The sequence below is a fragment of the Hibiscus syriacus genome, unplaced genomic scaffold (genome assembly GCF_006381635.1).
Source record: "Hibiscus syriacus cultivar Baekdansim isolate YM2019G1 unplaced genomic scaffold, ASM638163v2 tig00110393_pilon, whole genome shotgun sequence".
In the NCBI taxonomy this organism is placed as follows: Eukaryota; Viridiplantae; Streptophyta; class Magnoliopsida; order Malvales; family Malvaceae; genus Hibiscus; species Hibiscus syriacus.
The window spans coordinates 629,407-642,400 of NW_024062721.1; the positions used below are offsets into that span (position 1 = coordinate 629,407).

General features: G+C 33.7%; 1 protein-coding gene across 1 annotated transcript; it reads left to right on the plus strand.

The window, feature by feature from the left end:
- Positions 1-8,554: 8,554 nt before the first annotated feature.
- LOC120123515 (SNF2 domain-containing protein CLASSY 3-like) lies at positions 8,555-12,434 on the plus strand. Its single transcript, XM_039142387.1, has 4 exons — positions 8,555-9,037; positions 9,222-9,314; positions 10,056-10,217; positions 10,428-12,434. Exons 1-4 carry the CDS (start codon positions 8,555-8,557, stop codon positions 12,432-12,434), a joined length of 2,745 nt encoding a protein of 914 aa, XP_038998318.1.
- The last annotated feature ends 560 nt before the right edge of the window (positions 12,435-12,994 follow it).

Genomic DNA, 12,994 nt, shown 5'->3' on the forward strand with positions numbered 1-12,994 from the left:
ATAGTAGTTGCACAAGATGGAGAAAGAAATATTTTTCTCATTGCCTTCGTCATTGTTAAAAATGAATCAGAGAAAACTTAGAATTTCTTTCTCTTTAACTTGTATTCCCATGTTGTCACTCAAGATTGGGTTTGCATGATCTCAGATCGGTCACCTGGGTTATTAAGCACAATTTCTAGACCCAAAAGTAGATGGTCGCCTCCCCACACATATCTTGCATATTGTAAACGTCATATTGCATCTAATGCTATTAAGAAGTTCAAGAAGAAAAAGATCAAAAAAGAGATTATCAACATAGTCAAAAAAGAGATTATCAACATAGGTAACTATTATATCATTTCTCATTAATTATTTCTGCTTCATTTATGTTCTTTTTTATTTTTATTTTTCAATAACATTTAATTTACTGCTTTTTACGGTATGCTTTACTCCAACCAAACTTCCGTGCATGGCTAGAAAATTTGAGAAGATACGGAGATGATGTGTATGAATTCGTTTCTAAAATTCTTAGGGAGAGATGGTCATAAGCATATAATGTTAAGGGTCGACGTTACGACCATATGACTACCAACCTTGATGAATGTATCAACTCAGTGTTGAAAGGGACTCGACATCTCCCGATAGCAAGTATTACTAGGGAGACTTACTTTCGGTTGGGAAAAGTATGGGCAGACAAAAGTGCACAAATTGATGCCATGATCAGTGATGAGAGAAATTGGGCTCCAGATTTAGAGAAGACAATGCAAAAGAATCAAACACATGTGGCATCAATGTTTGTCCATAATTTTACCAGACTTGATTCTGATTTTTTTGTCCAAGCACTAGTTCTACCACATGAGGGGGTAATTCTACAACATACACTGGTAATCTAAATAGAAGATGGTGTGATTATAATCGATTTCAAGCTTTTAGATTCTCATGCGCTCACGCTGTTGCTGCATGTATGCACATTATTGTGGATCCATACTTATATGTTGATGACTGTTATAGTTTGCACACTATGTGTAACATTTATAGTTGTGACTTCAAGTACATCCCAAATGAAGCATACTGGCCTACGTGAACAATTTCTGAAGAATGGTTGCCAAATCCTCAATTGCGTAGGAAGTTAAGGGGTCGACCTAAATCTAGACAAATTCATACCGACATGGATGATCCTTAAAGAGAGCCAGGTCTACCCAAACTTTGTGGCCACTGCAGAGGTGAATGTCATAACAAAAAACATTATCTTTATCTTCCAAAATATCAAGTTGGACGCTAAAATAGTTATTATGAAAATATTATATTATCTTTTTACTTTTACTCTTTTAACTATGTTTTTCACTATGTTTTTAGTTTGTACTCTAACTATGTTTTTTTAACTTATACTATTTCCACTATGTTTATGAGTTTTTTTAGTTGAACATCATTACTTCAAACTTTCACTTCAATTCATATATAATTGCAAACTATTACTAAATAAGTTTACTTAATACAATAATCACTTAATTAATAAAGACAACTTCATATATAAATTAAAACCATACAAATCAATATTTGTACATATGTCATTTTCTATTTTTTTAGATCTCTCTACAATTCGTTCACTTTGTCGGATTAAGACACCTTCGTAATTTTCGTTCTTCGTCTTTTTTTCTCAATTTCTATACTAAATTTTTTAATTTTTTCTACCCTCTCAACAAGTCGTTTGTTGCACCGCTTTGGTAAATCTTCATACTTATTCTTCTTCTCCTCTTCCATTTTCATCTTCTTCTTCTTATGCTCTTCAACTATGTACTTTATTGTCTCTTTTTCCCACATTTCATCTGAAGAAGAGCTAGAATCCGAATCGTCGATCTCTGAGTCGGTGTTATCAAACCCATAAATACCATTAGCCAAATCATTTCCAAAATTTTCCCACGACCACGTTATTTGATATTCTCAATTTTTTCTCACTTTTCACACATCAAAACTGTTGAGTTAATCGATCGACGGAATAGGCCAAGAGGGGGGTGAATTGGCAATAAAAAATTTCAGTGGAAGCTTTTGCAGAAAATTGAAAATATTTGCACAACGATTTAGAGTGGTTCGACTTTCTCAACCAAAGTCTACGTTCACTACCTTAGCTATCCACACTAAGTATTTTCCACAAATTCACTAATTTGTCTTTCTTTTGAGGACAAAGAGTAACCTTACAACTCCCTTAAGAATTATACCCCAAATTCTTGAGAACACTCTCTCCCAAAGAGAACAATACAAATTTTGCAAACTTACAAGAAAATCCTCACAAGGAAAGATGTTTGCACAATTCTAGAACAAAGAAAGAACACTCAAGAATAATACAATTGAGCACAACAAGTGTTCTTGAAAGCAAAAATGAATATTGAATGAAATAGGCTTGAAAATGCTCAAACTTGAGGTTTGATGCTTTCTATTTGATTCTCTCTTGATTCTTGTTGATTGTTGTTTCTTGTTATTGATCAATGGCTTCTAATCTTGTTTAAATACTCCTTCAATTGATTCTGAATGTTGGGGATTATTAGTGGAGTCAATAGAGTCATTTAAGTGTTGAAACAATTAATAAAACATCTTGGAGCGTGGGGGGAATCGGTATCCCTTCATAGGGAATCGATTCCTGCAGTGTAAAATTTCAAATATTTTAACCGTTACATAAGGGGAATCGGTACCCCCTGGGGAGAATTGGTTCCCTCAGAGCAATCTGTTATTTCTTGGAGCCAAAACCATTCAAGGGGAATCAGTTCCCTCATTGGGGAGAATCGGTTCCCTCTGGGTAATCTGCCCATTTTGGTTTGAGATTTATTAAGAAATGATTTTTGACTCGATTAAGGCTCGAAATACTTTGTAAATTTGTTTAAAAGATTAAAACATATTTTTACACTAAAGTAAGGATTTGAAATAGACATTTTGTAAAACTTGGAGTAATATTTTGATATTCGAATAGTTGTATCGAATATACTCAGAAAATCATTTGTAAAATCTTAAAATTCATTTAACTTAATTTGTTATATCGAAACATCAAAATGTTTTCAACAAAAACCTTCACCCTAAACCCCTATTTATACTAAAACCATCTCCCAAAATAGTCGTTGGAACTCGTTACACCAGCGTGACGAGTTTGAGTGAATCCCAAAAACAAATTTGCCCGTTTAACAACCGGTCACCCCAACGGTCGAGAAATTCAAATTTATACCAGTTGGAACTCGTCACGCTAGTGTGACGAGTTCCGTTTCCATTAAAATAATATATATATAATGATGTTTTTTAAAATTCAAAAAAAATTATAAATATATTCAGCCTATAGGACCCACATCCCACAACACCTTAATAAAATATATCCTATGGAACTCGTCACGCTGGCATAACGAGTTCTAACTCCACTGTAGCATTTGTCGTAGATCCCAAAATAAAAACCAAGTTTCCCTATTGGACTAAATAATTGGGTTGCTTACAATATTACCCTAATTTTTCCGAACCTAATAGGTAAAAGAAATATTATTATTCATTGAAATTCTAGGTTTCAACATAATGTTTGTAAAAATATTTTAATTTTTTCTACCCTCTCAACAAGTCGTTTGTTACGCCGCTTTGGTAAATCTTCATACGTCTTCTTCTTCTCCTCTTCCATTTTCATCTTCTTCTTCTTATGCTCTTCAACTATGTACTTTATTGTCTCTTTTTCCCACATTTCATCTGAAGAAGAGCTAGAATCCGAATCGTCGATCTCTGAGTCGGTGTTATCAAACCCATAAATACCATTAGCCAAATCATTTCCAAAATTTTCCCACGACCACGTTATTTGATATTCTCAATTTTTTCTCACTTTTCACACATCAAAACTGTTGAGTTAATCGATCGACGGAATAGGCCAAGAGGGGGGTGAATTGGCAATAAAAAATTTCAGTGGAAGCTTTTGCAGAAAATTGAAAATATTTGCACAACGATTTAGAGTGGTTCGACTTTCTCAACCAAAGTCTGCGTTCACTACTTAGCTATCCACACTAAGGATTTTCCACAAATTCACTAATTTGTCTTTCTTTTGAGGACAAAGAGTAACCTTACAACTCCCTTAAGAATTATACCATAAATTCTTGGGAACACTCTCTCCCAAAGAGAACAATACAAATTTTGCAAACTTACAAGAAAATCCTCACAAAGAAAGATGTTTGCACAATTCTAGAACAAAGAAAGAACACTCAAGAATAATACAATTGAGCACAACAAGTGTTATTGAAAGCAAAAATGAATATTGAATGAAATAGGCTTGAAAATGCTCAAACTTGAGGTTTGATGCTTTCTATTTGATTATCTCTTGATTCTTGTTGATTTTTGTTTCTTGTTATTGATCAATGGCTTCTAATATTGTTTAAATACTCCTTCAATTGATTCTGAATGTTGGGCATTATTAGTGGAGTCAATAGAGTCGTTTAAGTGTGAAAACAATTAATAAAACAGCTTGGAGCATGGGGGGAATCGGTATCCCTTCATAGGAAGTCGATTCCTGTAGTGTAAAATTTCAAATATTTTAACCGTTACATAGGGGGAATCGGTTCCCTCAGAGCAATTTGTTATTTCTCGGAGCCAAAACCATTCAAGGGGAATCAGTTCCCTCATTGGGGAGAATCGGTTCCCTCTGGGCAATCTGTCCATTTTGGTTTGAAATTTATTAAGAAATGATTTTTGACTCGATTAAGGCTCGAAATACTTTGTAAATTTGTTTAAAAGATTAAAACATATTTTTACACTAGAGTAAGGATTTGAAATAGACATTTTGTAAAACTTGGAGTAATATTTTGATATTCGAATAGTTGTATCGAATATACTCAGAAAATCATTTGTAAAATCTTAAAATTCATTTAACTTAATTTGTTATATCGAAACATCAAAATATTTTCAACAAAAACCTTCACCCTAAACCCCTATTTATATTAAAACCATCTCCCAAAATAGTCGTTAGAACACGTTACACCGGCGTGACGAGTTCCAGTGAATCCCAAAAACAAATTTGCTCGTTCAACAACCCCCAACGGTCGAGAAATTCAAATTTATACCAGTTGGAACTCGTCACGCTAGTGTGACGAGTTCCGTTTCCATTAAAATAATATATATATAATGATGTTTTTTAAAATTCAAAAAAAATTATAAATATATTCAGCCTATAGGACCCACATCCCACAACACCTTAATAAAATATATCCTATGGAACTCGTCACGCTGGCATAACGAGTTCTAACTCCACTGTAGCATTTGTCGTAGATCCCAAAATAAAAACCAAGTTTCCCTATTGGACTAAATAATTGGGTTGCTTACAATATTACCCTAATTTTTCCGAACCTAATAGGTAAAAGAAATATTATTATTCATTGAAATTCTAGGTTTCAACATAATGTTTGTAAAAATATTTTAATTTTTTCTACCCTCTCAACAAGTCGTTTGTTACGCCGCTTTGGTAAATCTTCATACGTCTTCTTCTTCTCCTCTTCCATTTTCATCTTCTTCTTCTTATGCTCTTCAACTATGTACTTTATTGTCGATTTTTCTCACTTTTCATCTGAAGAAGAGCTAGAATTTGAATCGTCGATCTCCAAGTCGGTGTTGTCAAACCCATAAACACCGTTAGCCAAATCATTTCCAAATTTTTCCCACGACCACGTTATTTGATATTCTCAATTTTTTCTCACTTTTCACACATCAAAACTGTTGAGTTAATCGATCGACGGAATAGGCCAAGAGGATGGTGAATTGGCAATAAAAATTTCGGTGGAAGCTTTTGCAGAAAATTGAAAATATTTGCACAACGATTTAGAGTGGTTCGACTTTCTCAACCAAAGTCTATGTCCACTACCTTATCTATCCACACTAAGGATTTTCCACAAATTCACTAATTTGTCTTTCTTTTGAGGACAAAGAGTAACCTTGCAACTCTCTCAAGAATTATACCCCAAATTCTTGAGAACACTCTCTCCCAAAGAGAACAATACAAATTTTGCAAACTTACAAGAAAATCCTCACAAGGAAAGATGTTTGCACAATTCTATAACAAAGAAAGAACACTCAAGAATAATACAATTGAGCACAACAAGTGTTCTTGAAAGCAAAAATGAATAGTGAATGAAATAGGCTTGAAAATGCTCAAACTTGAGGTTTGATGCTTTCTCTTTGATTCTTGTTGATTGTTGTTTCTTGTTATTGATCAATGGCTTCTAAGCTTGTTTAAATACTCATTCAATTGATTCTGAATGTTGGGGATTATTAGTGGAGTCAATAGAGTCGTTTAAGTGTGAAAACAGTTAATAAAACAGCTTGGAGCGTGGGGGGAATCGGTACCCCTTCATAGGGAATAGATTCCTGCAGTGTAAAATTTCAAATATTTCAACCGTTACACAGGGGGAATCGGTACCCCCTGGGGGGAATCGGTTTCCTCCGAGCAATCTGTTATTTCTCGGAGCCAAAACCATTAAGGGGGAAAATTAGCCCATTTGGTTTGAGATTTATTAAAAATGATTTTTGACTCGATTAAGGCTCGAAATACTTTGTAAATTTGTTTAAAAGATTAAAACATATTTTTAAAAATTTGAAATAGACATTTGAAAAATAAGTTTTGATATTCGAATAATTGTATCGAATATACTCAGAAAATCATTTGTAAAATCTTAAAATTCATTTAACTTAATTTGTTATATCGAAACATCAAAATGTTTTCAACAAAAACCTTCACCCTAAACCCCTATTTATACTAAAACCATCTCCCAAAATAGTCGTTGGAACTCGTTACACCGGCGTGACGAGTTCCAGTGAATCCCAAAAACAAATTTGCCCGTTTAACAACCGGTCACCCCAACGGTCGAGAAATTTAAATTTATACCAGTTAAAATAATATATATATATATATATAATGATGTTTTTTAAAATTCAAAAAAAAAAATTGGACTCGTCACGCGAGCTTGACGAGTCCCTTTATATATATAAATATATTCGGCTTATAGGACCCACATCCCACAACACCTTAATAAAATATATCATATAGAACTCGTCACGCTGGCATGACGAGCTACAACTCCACTGTAGCATTTGCCGTAGATCCTAAAATAAAAACCAAGTTTCCCTATTGGACTAAATAATTGGGTTGCTTACAATATTACCCTAATTCTGCCGAACCTCATAAGTAAAAGAAATATTATTATTCATTGAAATTCTAGGTTTCAACATAATGCTTGTAAAAATTTTAATTATTATTATTAAAATTAATAATTTTTAAATAAATATTATCTTGTAATCTCCTTAAATAATTAAAAAAGTAAATGTATTAAAAATAAAAAATTATATTAATACAATTATTATTTAATTTGGATATTTAGAAGTAATATTGTATAATTGATAAATTATACATAATCGGCTCAGAGCATTTGGATAGCAATAAAGTTGCTAATGCCAAAAATAAATTGTAAAGGGAAATAGATTTTGTCATCAAGCAACGACGACAACTTATATACAAATTTTTGCATTTTTTATGATGCACCCTAAAATGATAAAATCTTAATAAATGTTCAATGTCACTGATATTGTTCCACCGTATCTGAATCAATTTAATAAAATTATAATAAACCTTTAATATTAGAAATAAATACTATAAAAACTTAAAAGGGATTAAGGTGATTAATCAGTAAAATTAAATGTTATAAAATTATTTTACTGTTTGAAAAGTTTGGATCAAAATTGTTATATAATAAAAAGAACTGAAAATTTCTTGAGATTTTTTTAATGAAAATTTTATTATAATTGATAATAAAAACTTATATTTTTTAATATCTTTAATTTTTAAAAAGAATTGCTAATATAAAAATTTCTATCCAGTCGAATAGTGGTAACCCAAACCATGAAAAAATGTTTAAAATGAGTATTATACTATATCTAAAATATATATATTAAATAAAAAATATTATTTTGTAATCGTTTTAGTTTATTAAAAAATTACATTAAAATCATGTTAAATTTAATTATTTATGTATCTTTTTAATTCAATTATCCTATATTTTAAATTTTGAATTTTTTTATAAATTAATATTTTCAGTAAATGTAGTTTATTAAACATCAATTACTTTTATTTTTTTTAAACATAATAACTTCATTCACAAATAATACATCAAATAATATAAATAAAACAATAATAAAATTTATTATACATCCTTAAACTGAATATAAATTTTAAATATTATAATTTTAAACTATATATCTCTACCAAATTTTAGCCTAAATTACGCTGGCTCAATCTCATGTTAAATATAAAATAATGTTGGATGATATGTTTATAAATATATTGCAGTTATTAATTAAAAAGTTCCCCAAACCCCCTCGTATATGGAAGGAGTTTTGAGGTTTAAGCCTTTTTGCTTTCTTTGCGAATTGCGATCTTGTCGCTGTCGCTGAGATCAGGGGATTATTGTCTTTCCGATATTCATTATTATTAAACTTTTTCTCTTTATTTTTATATTCGCGCATTCGTTTCATGTCTGTGTGCCTGAACTGAAACAATCCTATTTCTTATGGTACACGCAAGATGTTGAATCCGTCGTTGCCGATAGCTTCAAGAACCAGAAGTAGGACGGAAGCCCACGTCTTGAAGGAGCATCGTGCACTCAAGCGGAGGAACACTGAGAAGGTGGTGCTGGAGGAGGTGGAGGACGAGCGGAAGGACAAAACTGTTACATCTTTCGCTTCTCAAAAAGTGACAAACGAAGTCCATTTTCTGTACCAAAAATCTGGCGTTGAAATACAGCAGCGTAAACAGAATGCAACAAGCCCTGCTGATGTTTGCAATCTTTATAATGTCGATGATGAAGAAGAAGAAGAAGAAGATGATTCAATGGAGGGTTCTGATGAGGATCTCACATCCACAAGCGGAGAAGACAATGATGAGTCGGATGATTTGGATTATTGCGGGGAGGAGAAAGAGATAGAGAAAAAGATAGAGAAAGAGAGAAAGAAGGAGAAGAAGAAACGTCGGTGTTCTTCCGGCTCGGACGATGACGATGACGACATTGTTTGTTTAAATGATTTTACTTCTTCCTATACCAACCCGTCCAAGGGTAAAAAAGGGGCAGCCTCCTCCGAGAAGCTTCACTTTCTTACCTTTTGGCAGATACTATTTTGAACAATGAAGAAACTGAGAACAACCTTTCGCCTCTCAATTTCTCATCTGGACTGAGGACACAATCACTCCTCAGAACGTAGGTTTTGAAGACGAATTGGACTCACTGTGGACTGAGATGCAGTTTTTCCTTGCTTCTAACGAGATTGGTTCAACTCATCCTTCCCCGGTATGTGCATGTGACCAAACAATACCAGTATTCCAAAGTGATTCATATAATAAAAATTGTATCTTTGTTTATTATATTGTGAAACCCTTTTTTGTGCGTTGAAATCAAGTGAAATCCATTGCCTTTATCTTGTATGGATTTGTCTTCTATTGAAATAAATACAACGAATATGGATGCTGATGGTTTAGCAAAGGCTGGTATAGGTTGATTTTTATGTGTTGGCTTCTTTAGTTTGGTTTTCTGGCTCCTGTATTGTTTGTAAGGGTTTTTTGGAATAGTTGTTCCAAGGTTGTAATTCTATTTTCTATAATGAAATTATAAGGCACTCTTTTTCTCCTTCCGATGATTAAGAAGCTTCAATACAAGCTCCATTAATCAAGAAGGGGTTTTTAATGAAGCCTTCAAATCTTATCAAAATAAATAAATGCAACCATCGACAAAGAACATACATTCATTCAACTGCACATCTTTCTTTAAACGCTGTAAAGATCAGATAAAGTGGCCTTGAACTTTTCTTAGAAAGGAATAGATGCAAATTATCTTGGTTGTTCCTAGCATCTTTTTGGGAACAGTTAATTTTTTCTACCATATTTATATGTATATGAATATGCACTCCTTAAAGTGAAAATTAGCAAACCATGAATTTAAATTTCCTTTTTCATGAATCTTCGTTTCAACTCTAAGCGAATTCTGCTTTTAGATGATTGAATTGATACCTATATTGCCCATATTGATAAGCAGGTGGGAACTGAGGATGCTGCTAATGTTTGTGGGGTTAAACGGGACAGATCATCCCTATGTCGTCAAGGGGATCATAAACTTGTGCTAGACGAAGAAATTGGAATAAAATGCAAATTTTGCTCTTTTCTGGAACTGGAAATCAAATACATTGCATCACCTTTAGTAAGTTTCATATGGACCTGTATGTTTCATGCTTAATAATCTATTTATGAACTTTTTTCATTTTATGGATTTAGATGTAAACAGTTCCAATTAGAATTGTGGTCCTAGACAAGCTAAATGGCAAGGAGCCTAATATGTATACTGCAAAACTTGAGGATCTTACTTCGCTTCAGATATTTAATGCTCATAACTTTGTTTTGCTTGTTGCAGATGAAACGTCCATGTGGAAAATATGAGAGGCAACACTCTAGCATTGTGAACTCCTCTATGTTTGATGGCCTTCAAGATCTAGATCCTCGCATTGACATGCCTGGTGATTCCTCTGCCAATATCGAAGGAACAGTATGGGAAATTGTTCCAAATATAAAAAGTAAACTCCACCCCCATCAGCGTGAAGGTTTTGAATTTATGTGGAGTAATATAGAAGGGGGAATTTATCGTGATAAGTCTAAAAACTCATCCAGCAGCGGTGGAGGATGCATCATATCTCATGCTCCTGGGACAGGGAAAACTCTTCTGACCATCGTCTTTCTTCAGACATACTTAAAAGAGTATCCAAGCTCGTGGCCAGTAATTGTTGCTCCTTGTACAATGTTGCTAACATGGAGAGACGAGTTCATTAAGTGGAAGGTTGATATTCCCTTTCACAATCTAAACAGTGAGGATTTTTCTGACAAGGAAGAAACGTATGCAATTCCTCATTATGAGAAACTAAATAATGCTACCCTGCATGCAGATAAACATGCTAAGCGTTTGGTGAAACTGCTTTCCTGGAAATCCAGTGGAGGCGTCTTGGGAATTAGTTACAACCTTTTCACTAAACTTGCTGGAAAAAAGAAAGGAGGGAAAGGAAAATGTAAAACTTTAGATGATCAAATCAGTAAAATCCTTCTTGATCTTCCTAGGCTTTTTGTCTTTGATGAAGGACATATACCTAGAAATGCTGATTCTCTTTTGTGGAAGGCTTTGTCAAGAATTAAAACCAAACGTCGTATAATTCTGTCCGGAACTCCCTTCCAAAACAATTTCAAAGAGCTCTTCAACACACTCTGGTTAGTTAGACCAACATTTGCTGAAGGAATCCAGTACACTAATCGATACAAGGATAATATAAGGTGTGGGCGCAAAGGAGACCAAGCAAAATTGAAATTTGCCAATTGGATTGGTTCTATTGAAAACGATGTTGATAGAATTAACAAACTGAGAGAGGTTAGAGCTGTGATTAAGCCTTTTGTTCATGTGTATGAAGGCACAATTCTACAGACTGCACTTCCTGGTTTGAAGCATTCTCTAGTTGTTTTATGGCCCACTCATCTGCAGAAGAAAATCCTTGAGTGTGTTGAAGAAATCCTGCATCGTGTTGAAGAATTCCTTCAGCGTTCTAGAGAAAAGAAGAATCCTTTCAAAAAGAGAAGAAAAAACGTAAAGCAAAATCCACTTGATTTGGATCGTTATGTGTCCTTGATCTCCATCCATCCCTCTTTGTTGAAGCAGCTTTTGATTCCGCTGTTAGATGAGAAAGATACTGATGACGTTGTCAGCTCCATTGTTAGCATGAAGGAGTTAGAAATGATAAGACTGAAACCCGATGAAGGAGTGAAAACAAAATTCCTCATGAATCTGCTTAAGCTTAGTGAAGCCCTGGAGGAAAAGGTTATAGTTTTCAGTCAATACATTGGACCATTACGCTTAATAATGGAGCAGCTTCAAGATAATTTAAAATGGAAGGAAGGTGAGGAGATATTCTTAATGCACGGAAAATGTGACATAAAGCAGCGTCAATGCTCGATTAATGTTTTTAATGATCCAAAGAGCAAAGTAAGGGTGTTGCTTGCATCAACTAAGGCTTGCTCTGAAGGTATTAATCTTGTTGGAGGTTCAAGGCTGGTATTGCTTGATGTCACATGGAACCCATCTGTCGAACGACAGGCTATATCCCGTGCTTATAGGCTAGGCCAGAAAAAGGTCGTATACGTTTACCACCTGATCTCCTCTGGGCCAATGGAGGCAACAAAATATTATCGACAAGCTGGGAAGGATCGGTTATCTGAGTTATTGTTCTCTTCAGATAAAGGTGATCATCACAAACAAGTCTGTAATATTGTAGAGGATAAAGTTTTGGAAGAGATGTTCCAGCATGAGACGGTCAAGTCAATGTTTGAAAAGATCATAAACGAGCCCAAAGATTCTGAATTTTCTGCTTTTGAGGATCTATAATAGGTACTATGATTCTATTCCCTTATAGAAAGTTCATTATATGACTGAAGGAATACCAAATTCAGAAGCTAACAGTTTATGCATTTTTTGCTGCTTTTTTATTCCTTCAGCTTGCTGACACTTGGAATCCTTAATTGTATTATAGACATATATTACAAGTCACTGACATATATTACAAGCCACTGTGTAGGCAAATCTTGATCATCTGATGTCATTTACATTTATGATATAGACAAGAAATGGAACATAACCCATATTAAATCTAGGAATGTCAATTACTTTTCATTTTACCTTAGATATGAGTAGCATATTGGTCGTGAGACTAGCAATTTCTGCATATTTATTTTTGCTACTACTTGCTTTACTCTATTGGAGACAGTTCCCCAAAACCAAAGTTCATCCCTCCAACTTTGATTAGCATTGAACAAGATTTGGTTGAACTTGGAGTTGGTATTGTCTGGCTTGTACAATTTGATCAGCTTTGTGCAGTTTTGCTTCCTTCTTTCTCTTATCAAATCAGATATTCATCATTGATTGGTTTGTTTATGAGAAGTTATTGC

Excerpts from the sequence above, each read along its gene's own strand:
- LOC120123515 (XM_039142387.1), top strand. The coding sequence starts at position 8,555 with ATGTTGAATCCGTCGTTGCCGATAGCTTCAAGAACCAGAAGTAGGACG. Across the intron at positions 9,038-9,221 it reads ACGATGACGATGACGACATT|AACGTAGGTTTTGAAGACGA; the intron begins GTTTGTTTAAAT and ends ATCACTCCTCAG. Across the intron at positions 10,218-10,427 it reads AATACATTGCATCACCTTTA|ATGAAACGTCCATGTGGAAA; the intron begins GTAAGTTTCATA and ends TGCTTGTTGCAG.